General features: G+C 42.0%; 2 protein-coding genes across 6 annotated transcripts; one reads left to right on the top strand and one right to left on the bottom strand.

Annotated features, from left to right (window-relative positions):
- Window positions 1-437: 437 nt before the first annotated feature.
- Window positions 438-17593, bottom strand: herc3 (HECT and RLD domain containing E3 ubiquitin protein ligase 3). 5 transcript variants are annotated; one of them, XM_076147679.1, is made up of 26 exons: window positions 17484-17593; window positions 15725-16075; window positions 14578-14766; window positions 14086-14245; window positions 13425-13501; window positions 12369-12590; window positions 11892-11983; window positions 11473-11603; window positions 11243-11394; window positions 10970-11037; window positions 10147-10271; window positions 9967-10026; window positions 8080-8191; window positions 7097-7286; window positions 6462-6628; window positions 6246-6359; window positions 5583-5606; window positions 5366-5464; window positions 5103-5273; window positions 4817-4960; window positions 3899-4065; window positions 3305-3371; window positions 3131-3213; window positions 2825-3008; window positions 2540-2642; window positions 438-2137 (listed from the first exon to the last, which is right to left on the bottom strand). In XM_076147679.1, exons 2-26 carry the CDS (start codon window positions 15945-15947, stop codon window positions 1929-1931), a joined length of 3333 nt encoding a protein of 1110 aa, XP_076003794.1. In that variant the 5' UTR covers window positions 15948-16075; window positions 17484-17593; the 3' UTR covers window positions 438-1928. The 5 variants fall into 5 exon arrangements, with proteins under 5 accessions (XP_076003794.1, XP_076003795.1, XP_076003796.1 ...); XM_076147680.1 differs by lacking the exon at window positions 14578-14766; XM_076147681.1 differs by lacking the exon at window positions 17484-17593 and having other exon boundaries at window positions 14884-15848.
- A 1743-nt stretch (window positions 17594-19336) lies between these two features.
- Window positions 19337-27553, top strand: ppm1kb (protein phosphatase, Mg2+/Mn2+ dependent 1Kb). Its single transcript, XM_076147686.1, has 7 exons — window positions 19337-19462; window positions 20475-21007; window positions 21105-21205; window positions 23454-23619; window positions 24585-24729; window positions 24923-25057; window positions 25858-27553. Exons 2-7 carry the CDS (start codon window positions 20541-20543, stop codon window positions 25987-25989), a joined length of 1146 nt encoding a protein of 381 aa, XP_076003801.1. The 5' UTR covers window positions 19337-19462; window positions 20475-20540; the 3' UTR covers window positions 25990-27553.
- The last annotated feature ends 300 nt before the right edge of the window (window positions 27554-27853 follow it).

A 27853-nucleotide genomic window follows, 5' to 3' on the forward strand; every position in this document is an offset into this window, starting at 1 on the left:
TTAAATATAAACCATAGTTACAGCAACGAAGCCCTTTTGTGCATTCACATAAAAACTTTCCATGTGATTGATAACTGCAGCTTGTACTCCGGTCCAATAATGAAAGAGCACAGAAATGTGTTGGGCACCAAATGAGCAAATGTGTTTTACTGCAGAAATTACTTTAGAGACCGAGGATGATGGGATGTTTCATGTTGTTAATAGTGCAATTAGCGTGTTTGGTTTTCAAACAAATCAGCAGAATTACCAATTGTTGCAGACCCGACCCATGCAAAGGTGTTTGTACCACTTCAACTTCAGCACATTTGTGGTGCTAGAAATAGTTTCAACTTGATTTCTTTTGGATCTTGTACATCTCTCTAAGTCTGGATGAATACTGAGATAAGATAAGATTAAGTCTAGGGACAGAAAATGAAAAGCAAATATGAAACAAAAGAGAATGTGAATATGTTTCATTTCTTTTTTTTAAGTAATCGACATTTTTATAAGAAATATTTCCACTGGCTGGAGAGCTTTGTGTAGAATTCAGACACATCTCCCAGATAACACACACACACACATCTGTAGCACATTAAAATGTGCAAAAAGTCAAAAGGCTGCACAAACCTTTGCATAGGGCTGAAATGAGCTTCATCACGTGGGACAAATATTGAGTGAAGATGTCAAATGTGTGCACATGCAGTTTAGAGCGAAGCGGTGAGAGGAATCATTCGGAAGAATAATGGAGAATTTGTCACCACATTACTGAGCTGTTTTAGTTTGTTATTGCTAAACCCCAGTGTGACTCCATGGTCAGGGCGTTTACCATCTGCGCTCCATTTTATGAGCGCTGGTATATGAACAAAACAAAAGTAAGACCATAGCACACACTCCACACAATGCACCACCTTACTGCACATGACAGCTTTGCATTAGGAGGTATATCTAGTAAACTGAATACGCATCATCAGTCATCAAGCAACACATCTGACAGTGGTGATTCGTCACAAACCAGGCTAAATACAATTATAGTCATCGAAGATTTGTATTTTCATCTTAAATGATCGTGTTTTTGCTTTCTCTCAACATGCACACTGACAACATCCAATACAAACGCATAGAAAACAGCTTTCCCATGTACGTATGACTTGTAAGAAGGCAATACTGTTGAATGCAGGTTGAGCTGCTGGGATCCACAGCTGATATGAACGAGGGAGCGCATACACAAGTCACTGTGTTCTGTCCCACAGCTGTTCCTTTCCCCTTTTCTGTCCTTTCCTTACATCAGGCAGAGAGGACATGCTGGTGTCCAGGGTTTGAAAGGAACAGCTTCCTCAGCGCATTTCATCACAAAGATTTTACTCCAAGTTTCATTAGCATACGTACATTTATTTCTCAAAAAAATAACCCTTCTATTCAATAAATTAAAGTAACAAACTGTAGATATATTGTCTCGAGTAAATAACATTCTTTAAGGTGAAAAATAGAATTTAAGGAGTTAAATATAAAATCCACAGCAATGCAAAAAAGAAGAAAAACTGAAGAAAAATAAAAACAAACTTTACAACACCCAAAGCAAAGCTTTCTCAACCTTTTGGAGTCTGGGTTTGAGCTCTTGGACCCTGTGTCATCACATTGGGTTTATTTTTGACGTTACAAATACATCTTCACAGCCATCAAGGTTGAGAAACTGTCCAAAGCAATTATAAAAAAGAATAATTTGCATTTACATAGACTTTCATGTGCTCATTCATTGTCTCTGCCCGTCTCTTTTGGATCCTCCATGCGTAACAATTGTTTAAAGGTTAACAGCATGTAGAGAGAGAGAGAGAGAGAGAGAGAGAGAGAGAGTGGCTTCCCTGTGTCTCAACCCCCGCCCACTTTTCTGACACTCACGGGGTTGTATTGCTAATAAAGTGCGTTAACGTTGGTGCAGATCCCTGTGCGGCTCAGACCAGGCTGAAGCCCTCGTACTGTTCCACGGCCTGAGTGAGGCGGCGGTGCAGGATGTCTTTGGTCTGGTATCGGGGCATATCCAGCAGGTTGTAGCAGGTGTGAGCCACGGGCAGGTAGTGCTCCTCTGCTGTGGTGGACTGAATGATGATACGCAGGCTCTCCATGCCGTGGATGGGGATACGGTCACTTCCTGTTAGGAACACTAAAGGAAAGAGACGCAGAGGCCCGAGTTATTAATCCAACACTCGCATGATTCATGTCTCATTTCTACCACACAAAACTAAACTAAACTGTTTGGCAAAGACAAACTTAAGCAGGAATCAGTTGTCAAAATGAGAACAGAGCAGAGTAAGATCTGAAACTTGCAGATGACACTCTCTGAAGCAAAGATAACCAAATCAGTTCTTATTCATTTAAACTATTAAAGTAGAAAAGGTGCCCGCTGTTTGTTTGTTTACTCTGTTTAGTGTGTGCCTCATTAGAAGGCAGCTTGGACACGACTCAACAATACTTAACTCACACACACACACACTGTGTAGTATTTATAAAGTGAAGTGAGTGCGATGTCGTCACGTCGTAGTAACGTGTCAAATTCAATGCTTACGTAAAAACTGCTTCTTCTTCTCCAGAGGGAACTCGTGGAAAACCTCCCAGAAGAGTCTGACGGTGGGGTGTGTGGTTGTGTACTCCCCTTTGTAAGAGGCATTCTGGGGAGGAGAGTGACAGGAACGTTTACACACCATGAACCAGGACAACTCACACAAACAAGTGTGGAGCCGGCGAGTCCAAACATCCATCCATCGAGTCGACTGTAACCACATTTTGCCACTATCTTCGGAATGAGCCCACACACACACACACACACACACACACACACACACACACTGACCTTCTCCATCTCCTCCCAGTTGTAGTTGTTGTTGCCCACCACCATGGCCATCAGCTCAGAGGGCTGGAAGAGGGAAAGGATTTCCCCCCCGCACACTTTCAGGAAGCCTGAGGCGAAGGCTGAATACTGACTGCTGGCAGAGTCTGTGAACACGTAGCGCAGGTAGGCGTCCACAAACTCCTTCCTGAAGCACACACACACACACACAAATACACACGGGTGAAGCTACTTACAATTCAGAGTATTTCTGAGTATTATACATTGGATCTGTCAAATCAAATGAAATGCTGAGCAGCGGCGCCTGACCTGTTGTTTTTGTCCACAGTGACGCTCTCTCCTCCAGGGATGAGCTCCTTGATTTCTGTCATCCCGTAGTTCTCCCTGGTGATCTGAGATGTGAACACGGAGCGTCGGTTACACTTAGCGAGTAGACGCTGCAAGCTGCAGGTTGACGGACAACGGCAGAAACGTCACACTTACAGAAAAGGTGAGGCAAAACGTCTCCTCCAGGTCGCTGTCTTCATAATCCAGAAGCTGCTGTAGACCCCTGCAGAGAGATGAGAGAGGGACGGGCGTCATCAGGGAATACGAAGGACAGAATCATCCTCATCTAAGTTCGGCTGTGTGGTCAAACTGCACAACTTCACACCAGCTCTTCCTCATTTTCCCAGCCGGAAACAATTTGGATTCTAGGATCAATTCCAACAACTTCCTGCTACAAATTCACAGAAGAGGCATTGCCCATTTGTCGTTTTCACTGTTACATAAGCGGTTATGTAAGCGACTCACACACACATTGTACCCCTGCAGATCAATGTCACCAGCCTGTCACCTGGCCTCAGTGAGTGACATGCAGCCTGTTACCTGGCCTCAGTGAGTGACATGCAGTCTGTCACCTGGCCTAAGTGAGTGACATGCAGTCTGTCACCTGGCCTCAGTGAGTGACATGCAGCCTGTCACCTGGCTCCAGCCTGTCACCTGGCCTCAGTGGGTGACATGCAGCCTGTTACCTGGCCTCAGTGAGTGACATGCAGCCTGTCACCTGGCCTCAGTGGGTGACATGCAGCCTGTTACCTGGCTTCAATGGGTGACAGCTCCTTGAAGTCCTCTAACGTGGGTGCTACGTCCAGCAGCTTCTTATAAAGTGCCAGTGGGAAATGGAGGTCCACCACTGTGGAGTTATAGATGGCCAGACCACAGATGATCCCGATCAGATGGAACCAGTTGAGCTCCACAAAACACTGGAAACACAAACAAAGGACAACAACGCTGCTGTTCAAGTTCATGTACTAATACTGAATGATGGTATTTAGTCACGTGTGCCGTAAAACATTCAATTCATCACAACTTAGGCTCTCATGTCATTATGATGTAAAGTCAGAGTAACAAAAGAAAAAAAAGAAAAGAGAAAATAAATGTCACCGTCTCTTTAAAACCAGTCATCAAAAATAAGGGGCTGGTGACGATCGTGTTTGCTTGCTGGTTCTTTATCATTTCACTTAACGTGTGGCGGCGTCCATCGACACATCCTGCAATGGAGGCGGCTGTTTGGTAAACCTGAATGTTCCCACTGACAGATCGCTGCGAGTGATACCAGCAAGCAGACAGTCAGAGCTCGAGCTCACGCTGCTGTCAAGTACAACGAAAGGTTCCAACCACGCCGCTCGGCCCCAAAGGTCACGTGATTATTGAAGTATTGACTCTGAAGTGCCTTTTAAGCAGCAAAGGGTAATCCATGAACAGCTTCCGACCGCCTTCCAGGTGCATCATCTCTCGCTCCGTGGGGGGTTTGTGCATCTTAACCACAGCCAGTGCAGAGGAGACTCGCTCGATTCAAGCACTCGGGTTGAGATGATTTGAGTTCTGTGTGATATTTTATGTGTCCCAATATTTAAAGAAACATATCATAAAGTTACAAGTTTAGGAAGTGGGAATACAGGATTGGAATCTTTTCCTGTGCATGTGTGAGTGTTGTGCTGAACAGTAACTCACTTTGTCTGAGAACCAAAGCAGGTTGGACTCTGTGTATTGTGTGAACATTCCATACACGGGATCCATGAGCTCCTTTAAGAGCAGCAGGAAGAACTCTTTCGTAACTCCACCTGCGTCTACGGCCTCCTCGCCGTCAAAGATCACCTGAGGGAGGACGGGCGAGAGGGAGGGAGAGGGCAAGAGGGAGGGAGAGGGCAAGAGGGAGGGAGAGGTGGTTTGTAGAAAGACAAATCCAATTTTTTTCCCCCCTGTCATCTAAACTAACATAGTAGCAGGGAGCTCTCACCTTGAGTGGTTTCTTGTGGTCCACGTCGGAGTAGGTGGTGATCTCACGCAGCGTGTCGCTTACTAAGTGGTTCCTCCGTACATGGAGCACCAGGTAAGGGTTCCTGGCTAGATGGGGCTCCAGTGTGAGCAGCATAAAGACGTTGTGTAGGTTTGCACCGCTTACTGCCATCTTGGACGCGGTGAAGAAAAGAGCATGTGAGAATTAAATCAATGAAAAAAACAAAGACGTGTAAAATGAAGAGAGCAGAGAGAGAACGCTACCTGCATCTGAAGCTCGGCGTCTGTTTGCAGCATGGTTGTCTTGGCTTGAGCGTTCAGTATGAACGGGTAGGCACATAGGTTCAATGAGGGACATTGATCCTGCACGGAAATGGAGAGATGGCTGAAAATACACTTCCTGCGCTAACAGCATTACAGAGCAGACAAATAGGTCAAATATGTAACTTTGGATGATGAGTTCGATCTGTAACTGCAGTACCTGAGGACGAGATGTTCCCATTTTCTAAAAGAAAAGAAAAGAAGAAGAAATCCACTTGAGAGGAGAATATAACTGAACACTGCACTACATTACGCCGGTCAAGTGTTATGGTGTGTGTCGAGGTTTCCCACATGAGACAGTGAGCAGTTCTGCAGTGGACAAAGGGAAACGATAGCACAGACTACAAAGATTGATCTAATTTTTTCAAATGTTTCAAAAAATGAAACGATTTTGCTTTATACTCCAGAGACCCTGCGTCCTCATATGTGGACATTACATTTTGACTTCCCTACACCTTATACATCATTGTGCTCAACTTCAACCTGTTGTCCTCAAGTGTGGACATTTTAAAAAATACCACTTTGGGTCACTAGAAAACATAGAAGACAGAAAGAAATGTGTTATACTCCTCATGACCTTATGTTGTACACATATGATCACACATTTCATTTTTTGTTTTAAGTGCCAGGTCCCACTAATCACAAATAGCAAGGAGAAATCAAGAATGCATCCAAAATACATGTGCGGGTCTCAGGAGATGAATGTCGGAGGCGTGACGGGGTAGGGCAGGGTTTCTCTGTGATCTTTGTGTGTAGAATCAGGGAATGTCATGTAACAAGTAGGTGCGTCATCATGAATTCCTCACAGGGTTTCAGTACTCACAGTCTCAGCTTTACTCAGAAACCACTTGAGGTAGTCTTCCTGGATGTCCACCAGGCTGGTGATGTCAGGGATATAAAAGCGGTTGTACTCCACATGGTGGGCTTTTAAGTTTACCTGTGAACACGGAGCAAACAGCTGCATTAGCGACAGGCAACACGGCATAAATCATAATCCAGATATGTAACAGAGGCCGATTCAATACTGATGGCAGGTCACCTTGTGGAGTTTCTCCAGCAGCCTCAGAGTGGCGATGAAATAGTTCTCGTAGAAGACGCCGGGCACGAGCAGGGCCTTGCCTCCCCTTAGCAGGAACACGACAATGCTTTTGTACATGTCAACCATTCTGGTAAACACGCTGCCGTCCCCTGAACACCACCAGTTATCTGCAGAGACAGAGAAACAGCTCAAATAAATGTGTACTGTCAAAACGCCATAAAAACAAATGCAAGGTCAAACAAGTGGCTGGGTAACAAGGTCAGAAGATGTTGGGGCACATTCCATCTGCCTGTGCTGGATGTGTGTGTGCTTGTAGTGTCTCCTATCATGTGTGTGTGTGTGTGTGTGTGTGTGTGTGTGTGTGTGTGTGTGTGTGTGTGTGTGTGTGTGTGTGTGTGTGTGTGTGTGTGTGTGTGTGTGTGTGTGTGGTATGTGTGTGTGGTGTGTGTGTGTGTGTGTGTGTGTGTGTGTGTGTGTGTGTGTGTGTGTGTGTGTGTGTATGCATTAAAGCCCTTTTATTGATTAATGGTCTATTTTACTCTATTTTACTTATTCATAAAATTCATAAATATGATCTGCCGTGGTGTGATGTGCAATCAGCTATCAAATGAGCCGACAGGTATCAGCATTAGTACCCAACACTTTGCTGGGGTTGGCGTCTAGCCGGAGGATAGCCATCGCAAGGGGAATGGTGAGGCCGATGTAGTTTTTGGAATCCTGCAGGGCCGGGTACTCTGACAAGATGAGGTAGATCCTCATGGCCTCCACGTCGGGAGGGGAGCATGGCAGCTGGGGAATCAGCAGACTCTCAAAACTCTTGCTGGCCTACGTGGGAGGTTGGACACGGAGGATTAGAGGGCGTGAACAACAGATGTGAACTTCACAGAATCATATTAAATATCTACGGTGCTGTGAAGTGATAACATGCAAATGAGATAAGAGGACAATGTTTTCAATCCCTAAACCAGTGTGCAGAGGAAAAACACCACTACATTTTGAGGGGAGGCTCTTTGTGGTTTGGAGTCTAGCCTTGGTCTACAGAGATTACCGAGCTAATATTTGAAGTTATGACTCAGTCTTGCATTTTGTGCCATAGGACTGTGGCTTAAATCTCTTGTTATGCTTTCAAAACATGCTCAATGTGCAACAATGTGACCACAGCTGTTCCCTGGATAGACAGACACCATGTAGCCAATACTACACAACACAATGTTTCTCCTTTCAAACCCAAACTAGGAGATAAATTCAGTGCCACATCAGCGTCATAACATCTTTGGCGGAATACATTTTTTGTATCTGGAAAACTGGGGATGGAGTCACTCCCAGTAGTATGAATGCATGTGAAAGGCGCCCAAGATGATTTCATTATAGGGACACGCTTATACAATTTAGTATAAACAATATAATACAACATTTTATGACGTCGGGCAACTTCTAACTCCTAAATCTGGATGTGTGTGGATGGAGAGTCACAACTTCATGCTTGAGATTAGATAAAGAAAATTAGAAAATAGGAGGACAACACCTCCGACTATTGAAAAGCTTGTCGACATCCTTTCGAATGAGGTAAATGAAGTTTTGAAGTTTCATTACTTGTGATACATAAATATATAAATACCTGCTCCAGAAGTCCAGAGAAGCCTGGTTTGTTGAGTGTCGCAAATAGCATTCTAACAGAGTTGAGATCGATGCCTGAGATCTTTGGGTTGGTTTTGAAGTGGGCATCATCACTGAGAAAGCAAATCAGCGGTGATTGTCTATGAAGCTCTACATATATGCTGCGTTTAGCTGATCACTAAGAGGTCAGAGCTCAGCTTTAGGGAATCTCTGTGGCAAAGCCTCATATCAAGCCGCACGTTGCTGTGGGTTAAACGCAAGTCCATTCTAACCTGTGAGGGAGGTCACTGAGAGGTCACTGAGAGGCAGACGTGTAAATTCTGACACAAGTGCATGCATATATGTACACACACACACATCATACGAGCAACAACTGTGAGGTGTACACACAACCTAAAGGTTCCTCAGTCGACCTCGGCAAATATCCTGTTTAGCTCCTGTGTTTGGCAGGGATAGTTAGTACACACCAAAGCACACACACACAGCACTGCCACCACAAAGCCAACAAAACCCTCAGCGTGAGCGACACATGCTGTTTACAGTGTAAACATTCTCATACTAATGGCATGGGTTTGTTTAGTCATGACACCAGATTTGATCTATTGGAGACAGTTTGCTAAACAAAAACAGCGAAGCATGCAGTTCACTCAGTCAGTGAAAAGCATTGACCCTCACCGCCGTGAGAACACTGTGAGCTTTTTTCGTATTTAAGAACACTATGGGCTGTTACGGCTCCAAAGTGAAACACTGAATGCAACAACTGCATCTTTCACTCTCATGCAGAAAGGAGACACACAGTCAAGTATTTCATAATTGATTCCAGATGATTCCAGATCCTCATGATGTCCACAGCTCATTCCCAGAACAGGGTAAGTTTCTGCTGCTAAAAAGTCTTCACACCTACTCAGACGCCAATGCTCGAAATAGTCTACAGTTTCATGGATCGCATGATGCCCCAACTGGTAGCACCAGCCGTGGTGATCAGCAGGTTTGGAATTAGAAGTAAATAAAGAGTGAGGTTTCTAGAAAATGCAGTTCCAGGAATCATGCTGAAATAGCAGTTGGTGCGTTGCGAGTCCCTCCTCTCTATTTCATTTTGGGCCTGCCATGTCTGGAGGGCAAGCCAATGACTATGATGTGACTGCAATGTTAAGTGAGATGTGTTCAAGTGAAGGTGCTTTTCCACCAATTGAAGAAATGCAAATGTTAAATCGATTTCCACAAAGGGTAAACTGCAGTAACTTTGCTCTGGCAAAGCCATAATATTTCAATACATGACAATCTATTACAACTCATCTGATACCCTCCATCTATCTTCACTTCAGTGCCATCTCAGCTCTGATGTGTGTGTCACCCCCATTTACATTCCAAGTTCTATGTGTAGTTCATTACTGTTGGTAGCAGGCTGTCTCTATTTGATGTCACTACAGCCCAAGTAATAGAGTGGGCGGGGCTACAGGTTCCACAAAATCTTAGCACATAAAAAAGTCCTAATATTCAAACTTTTAATCTGACATATAAACTCAGCGATCATCAACAGAGGGTAAGACACGTCTACTAGATGATTGAAGGACACTACAGGGCCTCACATTATGAATATCAGATTACAAATAATAGAAACCATATTCTATTCTGTCAGATTGGTATGATGGAATTTGAAAGTAAGTTTATCAAACCTCCATCGGCACTTACATATTTTTTGTTTTGCCATAACATTGCCATTAACTGCATATGCAAACTAATTTTGCGCTCAGTTATTTAAAAATTGGGAGGGAGAACTTACTTGTCTCTCCTCTTGTACCTTTGACCTTTTTAATGCAGTTGATTCTCATGTGTACTTCAATGCAATGTGTTTTGGTACAATTAGAGCTTTAAAGGGTTTGAGTACCTTTGGTCCAAGAAGCTGGCATTCCAACAAGCTGTAGAGGAGAGCTGGAGAACAATCTCCCTGAAAACAGAGCATGAACCCACGAACACTAATTAGACACGAGTATAGAACCCATACAGCACAATGAATAGTGTGTGTAGAAGGATTGTAACAACTTCAAATTGGTCATTGTTAACTTACTTAATGGTGTTAGAATCTGTGCTGTACATCAGTTTCATTCTCCAAGAATTCAACCGCTCATAATTGATTGGGGAGAGGCTTTTACTGATGTTAATCACTCTAAAGTCTTCTGGAGGGACAAAACTCTGCAGAGGGAGACAAGATAACAGTGTTGTTATAAACATTATGGAGGACATTTGTGTCTTAGTTTGGGCTGTGTCAGTTTCCTCCTTGTAGATAAAGTAATGAAGCCAAGGTTGGCGTCTACATATTTTGCTGTGGAACATAAATGTGTGTGAAGTCGTTATCACCACACATTCCTGGCAATTTACTAGACCTGCTATTTGCATAATATGCTGGGTTGTGTAGACCTGAAAACACTACAGCATCACTGCCCCCCTGTGGTGAAACACTCAAAGCGACTATTGGGAAATAAACCATTCGACCTCATAATAAAGTAATAATTAACAGAATCATGACACACTTTTTTATTGCCATGATCAGGAATTTACTATTTTTAACAGTTTGCATTATTTCTTTTAAGGGGGCCATTCTGACTTGCAACTTGGATAGAAATCAGGCTAAAGTAATATTAGTATTAGGGGTAGAAAGAGGGGTTAAAGCTCTTAAGTTAGGGTTAAAATGCTCAATGTTATCTAACCTTAAGAAATATGTACACATCATAATCATACCACATAACAAGACCAAATTATACAGCATCATGAAAGCAAAGTGGAGAAACCAAGAAGAATGAACAGGATAAGCAGAGCCAGTGACTATCAATACAAATGTGAAAGTAAAATAAGCAAGTGAACAGAACAAAATTCTTTCCATAATCACATACCTGCTCATTGGAGTACAATAAGAAACTATGGTCTCCTCCACAGATGATCCTGGTCACAGTACAGTGGACTGATTTAAAAAAAAAAAAAAAAAAAGAAAGGTAAACAGATAAGCAGAACAAATGAGTTAACTAATCAGATAACTGCAATTTATTTAAAGGTCTGTAGTTAAAATGGTGACAGAGTTCAGTGTTAGATCTATTTATTTGAAACTATCTGATACTTGCGATACTCGGGCTAAATTGAATTAACAAGTGAGTGAGGTGTCTCTTAACCTGTTCTATGTAGATTTCCCGTCAAAAAGCTGCTCTTTACAGGAATTGGGCTCCTGGCATCCCGCAGCATTCCTGTGCCCAGCTGGCCGTAGTTGTTACAACCAAAGGCATACACCATGCCGGCGGAAGGCACAAACGCCAAGGTGTGGTGCCTAAAAGGGGAGGAGGGAGCCAGATTTAGCACACAGAGGGACACAAGCAGCCTCTGTTTGTTTGCAGAACACAGTTACCTGCCACAGGCGATCTGGGACACCTCGGTGCCCATGAGCTCCAGCACTCGTCTGGGTAGAAGTTCATTGTTGGTGGAGCCATGACCCAGCTGACCCCATGAGCCATCTCCAAATGTAAACAAGCCACCATCCTGCCAAACAGACGGTATTGATTTGTTTTTGTCGCTGCCGATTGTGACAGAACTTTTTCAAATAGCTGTGCATTTTCTTTCCGACCAAAAACATAATTTATGCTCAGTGAATCAATGTGAATGAATCAGTGATATGAGAGAAACAGCGAGTGACGACATGGAGCAACCACACAGGATTATTTACCATTTAGTACCACACCATCAAATCCAATCAAACTAAATCCTGTACACTTACAAGAGGAGACTAGATCACTAAAATGCCTGGTGATGGTAAAGCTCTATCCATACCTTTGTGAGAGCTGCAGTATGTTCATCTCCACAGCTGATGTAAACAACTTTTTGAGACCTCAAAAACTTGATGTGACAAGGAACAGCACGATCTGAGGAATGGAAGAGAAACAAGTTGACTATTTGTCCTGGTCTGCCACATTTACAGAGCCCCTACAGAGAAAAAGCCTGAGAGCAAGGTTGTTGAACTTGAACATTTATTCAAAGCTTTCTTCTGGCAATTAAGTTTCGCTGAAGAGATAAACAAATCATGTAGTTGTCTCTCCTGCTGTCTCTTCAGACATTAAAGCTTATATTCGTGATTTACTTCAAACCTTTAGATTGCAGTGTCCAGCATTTCCAATCAGTCAACATATTCTATTTAGTATTGACTTACAAGACCAACTACTCCATAATAACGTCTATGTCATATAAGAGCAAAAAGTAAAAGGTCTCTGTAGTATTCAATACCTACAGTATAACACTAATATTCACTACCTTGTTTATCATTGAGTCCCAGTTGCCCGGCACTGTTCTTGCCCCAACCAAACACAGCTCCAGATAAGGAGAGTGCAAAGCTGTGATCTCCTCCAGCAGTTATCTGAGCCAAAGGTATTCCCACCAGAGACTTAAGGGGCTGAGGAAACAGTCTGCCGGGCTCTCCTTTGCCCAAACCCAGCTGACCGCTGGAGTTCTGGCCCCACGTGAAGAGCTGTCCATCTAAAAAGGAACAGGGTGAATAAGAAACGCTGTTAGTTTGGACGCAAAATAGAAGAGATCAATCTAAAACATTTGATCGGCAGTATGGTACAATCTGATAAACAGCATTAGTTTAACCTGAGGCCTACATTTGTCTCTGTTCACACATGGCAAAAAAAATGCAGATTGAGAGATCTGATGAGTGACCAGCTCTACATACAGCTGTGAACACACAACCTGTTCATCACAGATGCGACGAAATCAACTGGCAACCATGATTAGAGAACGTTGAGGTGTTGAGGATGCGTCTTAGGATTCATTTACCAAAATAGCCACTAGATGTCGCCTTCCTGTCTTGGCCTGGAAAATCAGGTCAACCTGTGTACCAAATTTGAGATTGATCGATAGAAATTTTGCTGATGCCGAGCAAAAACAATGCACGATTCTGAACCTGATCCAAAAACTATTCTAAATTGATGATTGATTGAAAAATGTGACTTGCAGTATTTCAGTGACCATTTGTGTTTTTTCAAGCTGATTTTACTAGCGTCGCCTCTCTCTACTGGTGGTAATGGGGTCACCACAGGTACAACCAGCAGGGGGCGTACAGAATCAGCTTAGCAGTGTCATGGACTTTGCCATATGCTCTTCCAACAAACGTTGACTGGTCTTTGGCTAAATCCTCAACAATATGCGACACACGTTGCTAACATAAAGTAATATTATTCAAAATATATTTGTGATGCATTCTGATGCCAGGTGTCTGATCACTGCAGTTGGGTCGGGATACAACTGATACATGATACTAGACCTAAACAGTAACATTGTGTTATGGAGACACAGTGTCTTTCACACCTCTAGAAAGTGCGATGCAGTGCTGGTTGCCACACATTACTTGAGAGATGCGGTGCTCGCACAGCCTTTTGACCAACCTGGGCAAAATAAGAAATGCATGTGTTCGTTAGGCCAACGTTCATGTTAACTATAACTTTATTCAAAGCTTTATCATTGCACTGAAAACATGCTTATTGTCACGATCATGTATTCATTTTCTTCAGTTATAGTGTAGGGGAGACTAGCAGTACTCTGAATGTCTATGTTTCACAAACAAAACCTGCAAACTGAACTGCTGCTGTATCGGTCACAACCTCCTGCCACAGCGATGTCATGTTGTGAATCACCTGGCTGCTTTCACAGACATAGACTTTGACCAAGATAAGGTTTGTTGGTTGTACAAAGTTTTATAGTTCTTTACTATCTCCAGCAGACAGAAACGCTCATTCTACATATTGTTCATTAACCACAAACCCTGACCCATATTTACTTCTACTTCAGTGACGGTTGCCAATGAAACAGCAGCATTCCTCCCTGTGTTACAATAGATAGATTGTTGGTTTGGATGTTTGGGCAGCTGGAAAGTTGTGGTATGGTACTATCCCCTCCTACGCCTCATCAAAATGGCTTTCTTGTAGTCAGACTTAAAAAGTAGTTGTATAATGGTGCACTGCAGGCTCACCTGGGGATTCGGACAGACACCTCTGTAGTGCCCAAGCCCAGCTGTCCCCCTTCACCGGCTCCCCAGACAAACACCTGGCCCTGCTCATTCACCGCCGCAGAATGGGCCTGGCCACACGACACCATCGCTATCTTCTGAGTATCCAGAGCTGCGACCAGCTCTGCAGAGAGGAGGAAAAGTTTATCGCAACATAGCAGAAGCAGCTACAATGGACAGAATTGACAGTTTTATTGACATTGTATATGATTCTTTCACAAATTCTTTCACATTATCTGTGACCTGTGACCTCTTAAGTCTGGCACTTGGCATTTAAAGAAGTTGTTTTGTTTGTCAAACCTTAACTACGTTCCAATGAAAGCCGTCATAGACCAAACCCATGGAAGGCATTTAGCTGTGGCATGCTAAGTCATCGGACGTTTTCTCTTTTGCTTTAAAGCATGCGTTTACTGTAACATTATACACGGGGTTGTGGTGCTGGGAAACTGCAGATACCGAGTTCATCAACAAGATCCTCTGTTTGTCTGTGTGGCACTTGTGCATCAATTTTAATTGCGTTCTTTTCTCCATGTGATACTCCGTGTCGCTTCACAGAAAAAGCAGCTATCAGCCCTGAAGAAGAAACCTCACAGCTGCTGCACCAGTTTCCCATGCAGCTTCCAACCACAGAGCAGGTTTCATATACTGTACAGGAGAGGATAAAAATGGGTCAGACACACCTCCAATGTTTACGCTATGATTCCAATCATGTTTATATCTTGAATGTGGAATAAAATGATTCTTTTTGCATTGTAAGCTTACCTCATAAGGGTATCCTGACCAAAACATTAAAAAAGTAAACAAAGGTAGTAGCCCTGCGTGTTTTCTATCTAACACACCTGATGAGCATTTCATCAGTATGTTTCTCTTGGATGGGCTTCATTTGATGAAGGATCAATGACATTTAATCATCAGTATTGCAGATTCTCCCACATGCCTGAAGGAAGAGACTGACAACACAACTCACAACTCCACCCACATGATACCAGCATGAATTCAGCAGTAACTGGGACGTCATTATGAGCTCCAAGAGTGTTTCCTAGAAATGACTCTGCTGCTAGTGTTTAATTCCACTGGTTCCCAATAGACACCAGAGGTAGTTTGCCAAACAAATGTGATAATGTAATGTTAAAAAGTATTGCAATATTCCGTTAGTTTTGATTGAAAGTGTAAAATGTACACCCACACGTTTCCTGTGATTTCAAAATGAGCAAAATACTCAAATGTATGATAAATCTTGAGCGATCACACCTTTCTTTTCGCTTTGAATCGTCTACACCGGTGTTAAGTCACCAAGATGGTGTCATGAGTCATCTTGAGAGGTGTCACCGTTTCTTCACAAATGTGTGGTTGCTCGATATTTTAACCTGTATTGTGGAGTTTAGTCATAGAAGAAGATCCATCCTTCAGAAAATCACTGATGAACAAAACGGCCGTCAATGAAAGCACCTGAATCACAGTCAGCCTTTTTTAATAACGCCTCACGTCATTATAACTTCATTCTCACACTGTGACATGTAAACAGCATGTTAGAGCGGCGCAACAACCGGTTTGTGATGATTAATAAAGCTGGAATGACTTTGAGATCAAACTGAAAGCTCACCTGGTGAAGCCACTGGTTTGTCATGGCCCAGCTGCCCACAGCTGTTGGAGCCACATGTATACACACTACCATCACACAGCAGGAACACTGAGTGATGCCCTCCGCAGGCTACTTCTTTCAGCCCCCTGCCATGGAACATCTGACAGTTCCTTGGTTCAAACACAGCATTCCTCTCCACACCAGTGCCCAGCTGTCCGTCCTTTGCGCTTCCCCAACACAGCATGGCGGTGAGGGAGAGGGACGATCACGAGTTTGAAGCGAGAGAGAGGGAGAGATGGCCAGATGGAAGAGGACAAACCTGTTCAGGATTGAGACCAACCTTGATTTCTCCTCTTGATGTAACTTCCACCCCTGGAGGAAAGACACAGACGGAGATAAAATGTCTATTGTGTTCATTATGAACGCAGACATTAAATGCTCTGCATCATGGTCAACTAGTGAACTCTAACAATGTTTTTAACATAAATATAGTTTTAGAGGTTGGTGTGAGATCAAGTGTGAGAGTGATGTAAGCACTGTGACAAAGTGTTTAAATAAACCCTGTCACTGTAATCCCTGCTTAAGCAGCTCCAAACGGTCGCGCCTTAACGTCAATCCACTCTCAACCTGCGTGTTACTGAGCAAGACAAAGGTAAACAACAAGACAGAAAAATAGAAAAAGAAGATGAAGGAGCAAAGCGAGCATTAGACTCAGAGAGGACAGAGAGCAGGAAACGTAGAAGAAGCATGAACTCATCTCCTGAATGCATCCCCTCACTGGGCAAACATGATGAAACCAGGCAGGTCCACTGACAACTAGATGTATATATATATCACACCCCTAATTGATCAAGCAACCACCACAGCCAGATACAGGGCACAGAGGATGATTGGTAAGTTCTGAGCCTGACTGGTGGCCAGACATAATAGGCAGTTTCAGGTTTACACAAGGGGCTCTGGAAACCTGTGATGGGGAAACGGCAGGATGTTGTGGCGTCTATACAATTAGCAACTAATCAATTTGTCACTTGCCAGATTTATTGACAATTGATTATGTCCCTATTATTATGTTTTTCAGCAGCTACACCACCCTACTCACGTGATTTGGACACCTCTGGCTTTTGATCAGGAAATAAATAAATATAAACAACTCCAGCAACATTCAAAATTTGCAACTCGTCGCCCTTTAAATTGTATGCGAGTAGTTGTGAGAAGTAAACATCCGTGTGGTGAATTGAAGGAAATGGTGAAGTGGAACTGTAAAATCCCCTAAACTCGGGTTGAGGAAACACTGGATACAGGACGCTGGTAATCATGTTATAACCATTTTAAAATTTGTTTTGTGGTTTCAAGAGGCAACGTCATGATTTAGCTGAATAATGATGATTAATCACTTTAGATTTCTGCAATTTTCAGTACAACTTTATTTCCAATGTGCTTTTAACGTTGCAACAGGAATGACAAGTTAGCATGTTTACAATGAAATCACCTATTTAACGTTACGTTAGCTTAAGGAATCGCTATTCTGCGTGGTGTAGCCGTAATAATAACAGGCTGTAGGTGCGAATCCTCTCCGCTGACGTGATCTGCTTAGGCAGTTTGGTTAGAAAATAACATTTCTCCAGCTTTCCTTGCAAGCAATTAGTTAATAGTTAGCTAACCGTAGCTACAGTAACGTTCACATTCAGGCTTTTAGCGTAAATAATTACATTCTGTTACACCGATGTCTGACTTAATAGAGACATGTCAAATACATCCAAAGCATAAACCGGGTGATTACCTTGGTAGATGCATTCCGAAATTGGGCGTCCGGTGTAGATAAAGCACAGAAAACAGAAAAATAATAAACGAGGAAGTTCTTCTTTGTCTACGTCACTGAATATGATGAGCAGAGGAGCTGTGATTGGTCCGTTAAACAGGAAGTGAGCGGACAAGGTTGAAAGCCAATACAGAGATGGAAGTGCTGATGGTGATTGTGTTAGGTTTGCATTAAGGCTGCTGAGAAATGAGGGGTGATACCTTACACTGTATGAACCAGAAGAGTAAACCATCACTATTGTTAGAAATGAGGAATAGTTTGAATAATAATCTCATGAATCTGTATAATACAGTAGTCTTGTTTTCTTTTTCTTGCCTCATACATACAAAAGTTGTATTTTTGCACATTATCTTTATTTGTATATTGTGTATATTATTTCTTGTGTGCATTTATTTTGTATTTTCTTCTTCTGTATCTTTGCTACCATGACGACGGAATTTCTCATCCGTGAGATCAATAAACGCCCTGTCCTATCCTATGAATTACATTGCTGAGTCAAACCAGAAGAACTGTATATTTAGCTAAAAACCTGCTAATTTGGATAAAAAGTCCTAAAGCATTTCAGCTGCAGTACAAATTCCTTTCAAAGTATGTGGAGTGAAAACATGACGACAAGGAGAGACATGTACACCTCAGTCCAGTGTTAACCACGTCCACACTATTACTCCCATATAATATATATATAATATATATAATAATAATATATAATATATCACTCAGGTGTGCCTTTGATGATGCAAGGAAACTTAATCTGGAATATTAATGAGATGATGTCAGGATTGGAAAATATAACACTTGCTGAGATTAAGTCACTTCACAGGACTTCAAGAGACCGGTCCAATACAGCCATGTGTGGGTGTAACAACTAAAGGAGAAGATTGCATGCACTGGGTGGACTGTTTAGGAAGAGGACATTTCAGAAGAACAATAGAAAGGAGAACTGTTGTTGGCTCCAAAGAAAGCAATGAAATCAAAGGGATAAATTAATGATTTATGATAGGTTAAGTTATGATGAGGTGATATGTGACATGTACGGGGCCACTGATACACCTCATATACATTGCACACTTCTGCACTTTATTCCTATTCGACAAGTATAAAGTTTTATTATCTCGTAATATGTCAATTTTAGCCATATTCATTGAATTTATGCTGAACTCTAACTCGCCTTTTCTCCTTGTAGTTTGTTTTGCTGGAGCACTCATACATTCTGTGCCCTTTAGAAGGCATTCAACTAACATGATGCATACACTGAGAAGTTAGGCAGTCTGTACCACAAGCCCATGAAAAATGATACTGCCAGAAGATAGGTGAGTGTTATTTGACATGTACATACCAAGCCCCAGACAAGACGCATAAATGAAACGTCAGAAATGCTACTCATCCTTTGAGGCCACCAGTATGTAACCTTTTTTGTGCAGCAGTGGTCCAGTTGTCCATGGATATTGGTTGAAATGTAGGCTGGCAGTGTTGCTCTATGCTGTTTTCCATTTGGTCACTTATTGGTGATGAGCTCTGAAGTTGCACTGGCTGTTAAAATAGCTGTGGGTGATTTAAGTGAGTGTTCCACAATGTTACTGCCGCTCCCGTTTGTTTGATTTTCTGCTTTCCTTCCATATTTCAGTTATTATTGGTCATATTTTGGAGATTCTCCCTGACTAAAGTAGCAACATTATAACCGTTTACAATTGGCTGCGGATACCAACGAGGCCTATGTACGATTGGTCAAACCTCCTGCCAATCATTTTTTCTGACCAATCATCTGCCGAGCATTTGGGGCGTCGAGGGAGGCGTAGTCGCGTCCAGCACGTTGATTCGCGCTCAAACACCACACAGGCCTTGTTTGATAACATTGCAGAGCTGAACGCAGGGACAAGGGCGGAGAGTTTGACGAAGCTGGCGAAAGACCGACGCTGTAAAAAACTTTGAAAACGTTTAAGGTAAGACTTTAAATGAACACTGAGCAAATTATGGAACATTATCCGAGCAATAATTTTGGACAATGTCACACAAACTGCGAACGTTCGGCTAGTGCGCACCACCTAGCGAGAAAATGTACGATACAGCTAACGATGGAATTGTAAGTAAATATTGATTTATCGCGACAAAACACGCACTTACTTATGTCGTACACGTATTGCGCAACATAAGAGAAATAAGCAACGTAACCAGATATTCCACCCGCGAGTCCCGTATTCGTATTCAATTAAGTTTCGGTAGTGATGTTGTTAGCTAGCACGAGCTGCTAGCGCTGTAGCAGTGGGAGTTGCATCATGCTTAAATCCTAAATGATTTAATTCGATTGGCTCTCTGGGGTAAATATATAGAATTAGGTTAGATTTAAATTATGACGTCATTGATGCGAAAAGCTCGTTAGATCAACTCTAGTTCAAGTTCACGGATTTAAGGCGACTGATGACGAAATGATAAACAATAGCGACTACGTATTTATTGTTTAAATGTTTCGTTGTGATAATGTAATTTTAATAATTATTTAAACTATCTCGTACTAAAACATTCTGCATTGGAAATGTGTAACTCTTCATTCCAGGAAGAATATTCAAATTTTTAAACAAACTGGTTAGTAAATCTCCAGGATAAGGTTAGAAATTTTCCCATCTAAGTTATAAGTCTTCATTATATTTTAAGCCCATCCTAACTGTCTGGAACTGTGAATATTCCATTTCCTATTAACTACATTAATTGATTAGCCCTTCTGATAACTTAAATATTGTTTGGAAAGACTAAAATTTCAATTTTTGTGGTTGCATCATCCTAGCTTGCTTTAACATGCATAAGCCAAACTAAGCAGGAAGCCAAAGATTACCTGTTTGACGGACCTTTAAATGCATGGGTGTGGCAACAGTTAAAACTCTTGGGTCCTTCAGATTTTATTTTTCATTCTAACATTCACTCAGATCCACCAAGTCTGACTGACCTGTTCTCCCTCAGTGTTTTGACAGGACGACCTTTTACTTCTGCGGCCAGTGCCTCCGTAGTGTTTGTGCTGTCAAGGTGATGTCAGCAATCGGTCTTGCTCGCCTGGCAAGGTGCAGTGGGCCTCATTTGGGTCGCAGTAGTTATGCACAGAAGGCCCTGTTCCCGCTCCCGCCCCAGGACAGCCACCTTCAGTTCACTGTGTTCCGGAGACAGATTAACAGCCCCTCGGGAATACGCCACAGCAACACACGCTTTGACCCAGACAGCAGCGGCCGTCCCACCACATGGGATTCATTTGGCATTTGGGACAATCGCATAGATGAGCCCATTTTGCTGCCATCTAGCATCCGCTATGGCAAGCCCATTCCCAAGGTGAGCCTCTCCAAGGTGGGATGTGCTTCACTTATTGGTCAGCGTAAGGAGAATGAAGACCGATTCCAGGTCTCTCAGCTGACTGACAACGTCGTTTATTTTGCTGTGTTCGATGGCCATGGTGGACCGGAAGCTGCTGACTACTGCGACAAATACATGGAGAAACACATCAAGTAAGGGAATTACTGTGAAACTCTGAAATACACACTTATCGAATATCGCACCACAGCTGAGAATTGGACGAGTAAATGACTTTGGTCATCTTTGCAGGGGCCTTTTGGCTGAGGAGGACAATCTGGAGTTAGTTTTAACGAGAGCTTTCCTTGAAGTAAACAAAGCCTTTGCACAGCATATGCATTTCCTCCCAAATGGTAAGTTCTTGTATCTTACATGTATTTGAATATTCTATGTGTACAGAGTTACATATGTTATATTTTCTCTCTCTTCAAAAGTTGACCTACTTATCCTGTTTAGACTGTCAAGTTTTGAATTTCCCAACAGACATGTGACCCCCACACTTTGGGTTGAGAGCTTTGTCATTTAACCCAGAGTTGGTTAATTATTGATGCTTAATATAACAAATGCAAGTAGAGCAGACACTACTGCTTCAGTGTATCTAGCACTGCACCCAAAACATCAACAGTTTGTCATAGTGCCAAATCCTCTGTTAAGCAATGACAGTAATATTTATGTTGTTAAATTGCACACAAACAAAGCATGACATTATATCCCATTGATTGATAGCTTGTATAGGTTTGTCTTAGCCATAAGGACGACGTTTTCATTTTAGATGACTTCTCTCAGGCAGGATTATATCTGATTAAGGCCTATGTCAGTATAACAGCTAGTGTACCTGTTATGTGGCCATGTATCGGCCACGCTGTGTGAAATGTCCCAATATGCCTGTGTGTGTGTGTGCATGTTATCTACGGCAGCTGCTGACCCAGCTAAGAGCTGGAGCCCCTTGGCACCAATGTGGATGACGAGAGGATAGATATTGAAGGAGAGTCCAGCGGGTCCTAGATCCTGGACTACTGGAAGGTTCCCTATCTTTCTCTCACTCTTCTCTCTGCGTTTTCTCCTCTCACCAAGCTCAGGCAAAGACTCTTGTCAGACAGTTCTTCAGTTTGAAGGCCATATGATGTGTGTCAGTGACAGATCAAGTGAATGGGATGTAGTGTTCATCATGCAAACAGATATTTCCCTAATTGACTGACCAATAAGTGATTTGTTCTTAAAATGTCTGGGGTATTGGAGGTTACAGTATCCTTGCCACTAATGGTGGATAAAATACTGAAATACATTGTATGTAAAAGTGATTAGGGAGAAATGTATACCGTATACACATGTTATACTTCAATTGAAAGATTACGGCAGTGTTGTTTCAGCAGCGTTGACTTGACACTGCCAATAGGTTTGACGTGAGAGTAAGCACAGTGGCTTGCTCCACAGCAGCAGATTAGATAGCTGAACACACTGCACATGTCTCACGTCTGTGAAAGGTTACACAAACATGCAGTCAGAGGCAAAAAGGGCTCATCTCAAAGCACATACACAAAGATTCTGTCTCAAAAATCTAACGCACTGACCCCTCAGTAAAGCAACAAAAAACAAACTGTTTGGCAAGCCCACCAACAGTTTGGACCAATAACATCAAGTGTCCTTTCAATGTAAAGACTGTTATGGTCCAAACAAAGCACTGGTCTGTTTGTACGTGGCGGACTGAACAAAATCTCTGTTAAACCCATGAGCACACTCCAGCCAATAGACTTGTGTTAATCATGTTCTTTATTTATGTTGACATGAAGGTCAACCAGGAATGGAAAGGGCACAATATTGTATTGAGCTATGGAATGAAATCAGACACGTCTCAGGGCCTCTGGCAGCCTGAAGGAGAAAGGTTCATTCCACACATCTGTGTGTTCACTGAAGGAAGAACAGAAATCACACAACAACCTACACCATAGATATTCCTGAATTAATTCTTAAAAATAATTGATTAGACAACCAAGTTCTGTATTTGGAGATCAAACTTTGCCACCAATTAAGCATTAAGATAAAGCAGAAGTTAAAGCTAAGTTATATCTGAGCTGCTGATATGCTTTGCCATGCAGTAGTAGTGTTGGGTGGACACATGTTCCATGCTCAAATAACATGTCATGTGTGCTACTGCATTAAGTTACTATTTTAGTGTTGGTGAGACTGTAAGGTATCAAATAAGTGTGAAGAAACCCTGTGTCATAAATGTCAATGGGTTTTACCTTTGGAAACCTAGTACTGCACCACACATTTCACAGGGAGTAATACTTCTTATTGTGAAACTGTGAATGTGTTTTTTTTAATAGCAACCACAATACTGGACACTGACAGGTGAAATAATTAGGGTTAACCACAGCGTGTACTGTAGAATTTGCTCTGGGCCTCACTGTGCTTAAACAGTTCACCCTTGCATGTGTGACTGTCCCCTGTATTGTTCCGTGTGTAACTTCAAGCTAAGGCCGCTATGTGTGATTTCACATGTGCATACGTTGAGTGTGCACTAAGGCATGTGTATAGAGAGTTTGTTTGTCATCCGTCTCTGTTTCTTTCCGCCTGTAATGTTCCCTTATGTCACTGTAGGACCCGGGGTGAATGCAGGCACCACAGCCACAGTGGCGCTGCTGCGGGATGGCATTGAGCTGGTGGTGGGCAGTGTGGGCGACAGCCGTGCCATGCTGTGCCGAAAGGGCAAGGCCCTTAAACTCACTGTCGACCACACACCTGAGAGGAAGGATGAGAAAGAGAGGTAGGTGGATGTCAATGTCAAGTTTGTGAGATACAAAGCAAATGAATAAATGGAAGTGCAGCAACAATTAGTCGTGATAGAAAAGGGACCATTTCCAAGAAATGAATACAAATTTGTACAAAGTTTTCAGTTAATCTTGCCGCTCCTTTCTGGTAATGCTAATTGAATGCTTCCTTTACCCTAAAGACCAACCAACACAAAGAAGTGTGACATCATAATGTGAAGACATTTTCACAGGGATGCATTGCTCGCAACTACTAAACAAGTTCTCAAAATGCTGTGTAAGAAAACCAAAGAAACATTTTTCTACTGCAGCATTTTCTGTTTCTAATGAAAACAAACCCAACTGCTTTATTTATCTATTTGAGAACCAGGACATCTAGTGGCACAGAGCAGGTATTGAACAGATGAGGATCACAATAGAAATATGCCTCTGAGCTTTACTATATTTTTGATTCTCCATAGTCTTGTAAATCTGTACTTTGGTCAGTCAGTTTTGTGAAGTTTGCTGAAAGCAAATGTATCCAGCCATGTGACATTGTTGACACATTTAAACTGTACACTGCAGTGATCAAAGCCACAGGCCTTCTTTGTTATTAACACCAGCACATGTACAGTATATTTGAACTCAGACACTTGAACCCAGCACATTGCAGGGGCTACAACTAATTTAGCTTGAGAAATGGAAACCTTTCAGGTGATGAATGAGGCTTTTGCAATTTTATGCCATTTAAGCCACCGCAGATACAATTTGGGTGCAGCAGACCGCAGTAGACAGAAGTTGAATGGACTGAGTAATTGTACGAGAATGGATAGAATGAAATGGAATCTAGATATAAAGCAGATGCTGCTTTTATAGTTTAGAACGTATCGTGTCGTTTGTAACTGGAAAATATTTGCTGGTGACACTGTTTCTCCTGAAGTGACCTTTTTTTTTTTATACCTTTCCTTGTATTTTCTCCAAGGATAAAGAAATGTGGGGGTTTTGTCACCTTCAATAGTCTTGGACAGCCCAATGTCAACGGAAGGTTGGCCATGACCCGCAGCATCGGAGACCTTGACCTGAAGAACATGGGTGTAACTGCTGAGCCCGAGACCAAGAAAATAACGGTTTGTCTCTAAAAATGAATCTGTCCTAACTCAGGAGAAGGAAGTGAACTTTGTTGACTGTTTTAGTGAGAGGGAATTTAGCCGCACCTATGATTATTTTGCTGCCAGTTTGGATATTAAGGAGACGCTGCAGTGACCATAGTTTAGTAGTACTGTGTATAAGTATTTTTTGGTTTCCTGTCCTTCTCTCCAGTTGCACCATGTCCATGACTCGTTCCTGGCTCTAACAACAGACGGCATTAACTTCATCGTGAACAGCCAGGAGATCTGCAATGTCATCAACCAATGCCATGACCCCAAAGAGGCGGCCCAGAGGATTTCAGACCAGGTAAGATGCAGGGCCTCAAGTTCAGTAGGAGAGATGGGTTTTTCTGTAACATTTAATTCCGACCAACCTGGCAGTCGCATCGATTTTTTTACTTATCTGAGGAGTTATAAATTGGCTTTGACAAAGGCTCCACTGATGATGGTTAATATTTAAGTCATTTTGTTCATCCATTATCTTGGACATAACTCCATTGTTTATATGGTAAAGGCTGGTGTTGTATTGTTTTTGTTTCTAAGGACACATACACTGAAGTATTACACAAATCATTTGTGTGTTTCACATCTACAGTCACACATCTTATATTTAGGATCTTTGTGTTCCATACTGATTAACTGTGTAAACTGTGGCGCCCTGCTTTCTCTTGTGCTGCCCTGATCTCTCCAGCTGTAACCACACCACCTAAAGCTCACATTGTGACATTCCGAGCTGGAACACAATTCTATGTTCTAAAACAACATGGTGCAGAAAATGATCTCTGAACACACAGATCAGCTGTTTAATCCCACACAACGGTGCTCCGGCCATAACCCTTTTAGGTGATAGTGAAATTTTCTCTCAGTTGCTTTAAAGCCGTTTGGTCCCTCTACCGTGCTAGAATGAGGTTAGTGGGACCAGGTCACACATGTTCACCAGCATTCACACAGATCTCTCAGTAAAACCAGTCATGTGACTTGTTAAAAGCTCTCCCATCAGCTCAAGTGTGAAATCACCCACATAAAGTGTCTGCATAACTCAGCTGGTGGATCATTACATAATCTACCATTATCTGTTTTTGGCATTGTTGTCCTCTTCTCTTTCAGGCTCTCCATTATGGTTCAGAAGACAATAGCACGATTATTGTTGTACCGTTTGGCGCGTGGGGGAAACATCAAAGCTCGGACCCCAGTTTCTCATTCAGCAGAGGTTTGGTGTCCAGTGGCCGCTGGGCTTAAGCAACTGGGTGCTGAAGTTATGGGTCTATGGACTTAAGTAAGGAAGTAAATGTGCAATACAGTTGAACAATGGTGCCCTTCTGGATAAGCTACAAAGATTGTAGTGTGCCGGAAAAAATTATGCTTAAGTGTGGGAACGTGTTCTGTAGCAGTGGTGTATTCTGGCTGCACTCTTCATTGGAAATCATCATCCTCCCTCAACTTCCTTCAAGATTTTATTTTACTTGGCAGCCGATATGTTTTTAGTTGCTTAACGTCATGGTGAGAACAGTTTGTCACCTTATCACATAATTTTTTTTTTTAGCTGTTTATAATACCGGATTGCATTGTTTTAGTTTGATGTTAAACTAACCATGTGACATCGTGCATCTCTACAATGTAATTCATGGAGCGTTGGTCAGTGTGATCAGTAGCGCTACAAGCACAGAGGACATACAAGTAATGACCTTACATCAGTCCGTCTAGAATTGGAATTGCACCATAATGTGAGAATAGAATATCATCTTACTAAAGGAATACCTCTGTTATAATTTATTTATAACTGTATGAAATGTATACAGTTGTCTGTCTCTAATGTCTCATAAGCCGCTCTGTTCACTTTGAAGTGTGTAGTAGAACCTTGTGAATCCTGAAGTGACATAGTATGAGTTTGGATGCATGTATTGCTATTTAAACGGCTCTTTGTTGACTGAACCTAACATTTATTAACAAAGATATTTACTTATGATGATTGTCTTTTGCAATAAAACCATGTAAGACAGTTGTGTACAAAGAGCTCTGGGTACATCAAGGTAGTTTGTGATTTGTAAGTTATTATAATTGCTTGCGTTTGTAAAACAAGTTCTCTTACAGTAAAGTTGAGAGCCTCACATATCAGATATGACAAACCTGTACTTTCACTAGACCTTTGCCAATGTGCTTCTGTTTTGTAAAGCAAAGCGTAGGAACTTCTATATGTTGTTTGCTACTCATGCTGTTGGAATTGTCCTTATTTCTGCCACTTGGAAAGAGCAAAGCACACAATGTGATGCTAAGGAATCGCTAAGCAAAGCCATGTATGACAATATGAATGTTTGCTTAAATGCCTCCATTACTAACAAACAATCAAATCCTCAAAGGAATGGAAGCATTTAAGCTCTTGAGGCTGGCTAATGTAAAACGAGATGGTACATTTACAGTTTAACGTCAGTCGCATGTATATCAACTTAACAGCTACTCTTCACTGATGAAATAATCTTTTGTTCTCTGTTTGTTTTTCTCACTGCTGTTAAATGTCGTACCATTTGCAAATGTTGCTATTCTCACCAAACACTTGTATAGATTCTGTGTAAATATCTGTTTGGGCTTCTCGGCTTCAGACACACACATTCTCTCCACGTCTTCCGCACAAGCCTTCCTCTGTTGAATTTATTTCAATGTGTTCATCTCCTTTCAGTAATAACTCTCACCTGGGACCTAATTGTGACTGTTTCAACCAAACTCTGTTACTACTGTATCTTAATTGTTCTTGACACTCTTTATTTGTGAGTCACTTGGAACTTTAATTAAAAATGTATGGAAGGTGCGTTTTATGGTGTCATTTATGTGTACAGTTTCAGATTATATCATCCATTTAACACATTGTTATGACCCTGGTAAAGCACTTGGTAAATACAATTATTGTACAGAATGTTAAAGTTTACATTTTATTAATACCTTTAACCCAAATCTCTTCCAATAAATATGGAGGAAACATTTAATGGTTTGTTTCTAACTACAAATGTATAAACCGGAAATGTGGATTTGATTTAGACTCCATTTTGGTTTTGATTTACTGACTTCTGACACAAATGACTTCTGATTTATACCGCATTCCCCCAAACAA

Source organism: Genypterus blacodes, unplaced genomic scaffold (genome assembly GCF_046128005.1).
Source record: "Genypterus blacodes isolate CSIRO-AG114 ecotype Tasmania unplaced genomic scaffold, CSIRO-AGI_Gbla_v1 ptg000039l_1, whole genome shotgun sequence".
Classification (NCBI taxonomy): Eukaryota; Metazoa; Chordata; class Actinopteri; order Ophidiiformes; family Ophidiidae; genus Genypterus; species Genypterus blacodes.

What these genes read in the sequence shown, in the direction of transcription:
- herc3 (XM_076147679.1), bottom strand. Translation starts at nt 15,947, where the DNA reads ATGCTGTGTTGGGGAAGCGCAAAGGACGGACAGCTGGGCACTGGTGTG. An exon ending in TCCCAGATCGCCTGTGGCAG is followed by an intron (nt 11,395 to 11,472) that starts GTAACTGTGTTC and finishes CTCCCCTTTTAG; the next exon opens with GCACCACACCTTGGCGTTTG. An exon ending in TTCTGAGTAAAGCTGAGACT is followed by an intron (nt 5,607 to 6,245) that starts GTGAGTACTGAA and finishes CTTTTCTTTTAG; the next exon opens with AAAATGGGAACATCTCGTCC.
- ppm1kb (XM_076147686.1), top strand. Translation starts at nt 20,541, where the DNA reads ATGTCAGCAATCGGTCTTGCTCGCCTGGCAAGGTGCAGTGGGCCTCAT. An exon ending in TACATGGAGAAACACATCAA is followed by an intron (nt 21,008 to 21,104) that starts GTAAGGGAATTA and finishes TCATCTTTGCAG; the next exon opens with GGGCCTTTTGGCTGAGGAGG. An exon ending in AGGAAGGATGAGAAAGAGAG is followed by an intron (nt 23,620 to 24,584) that starts GTAGGTGGATGT and finishes ATTTTCTCCAAG; the next exon opens with GATAAAGAAATGTGGGGGTT.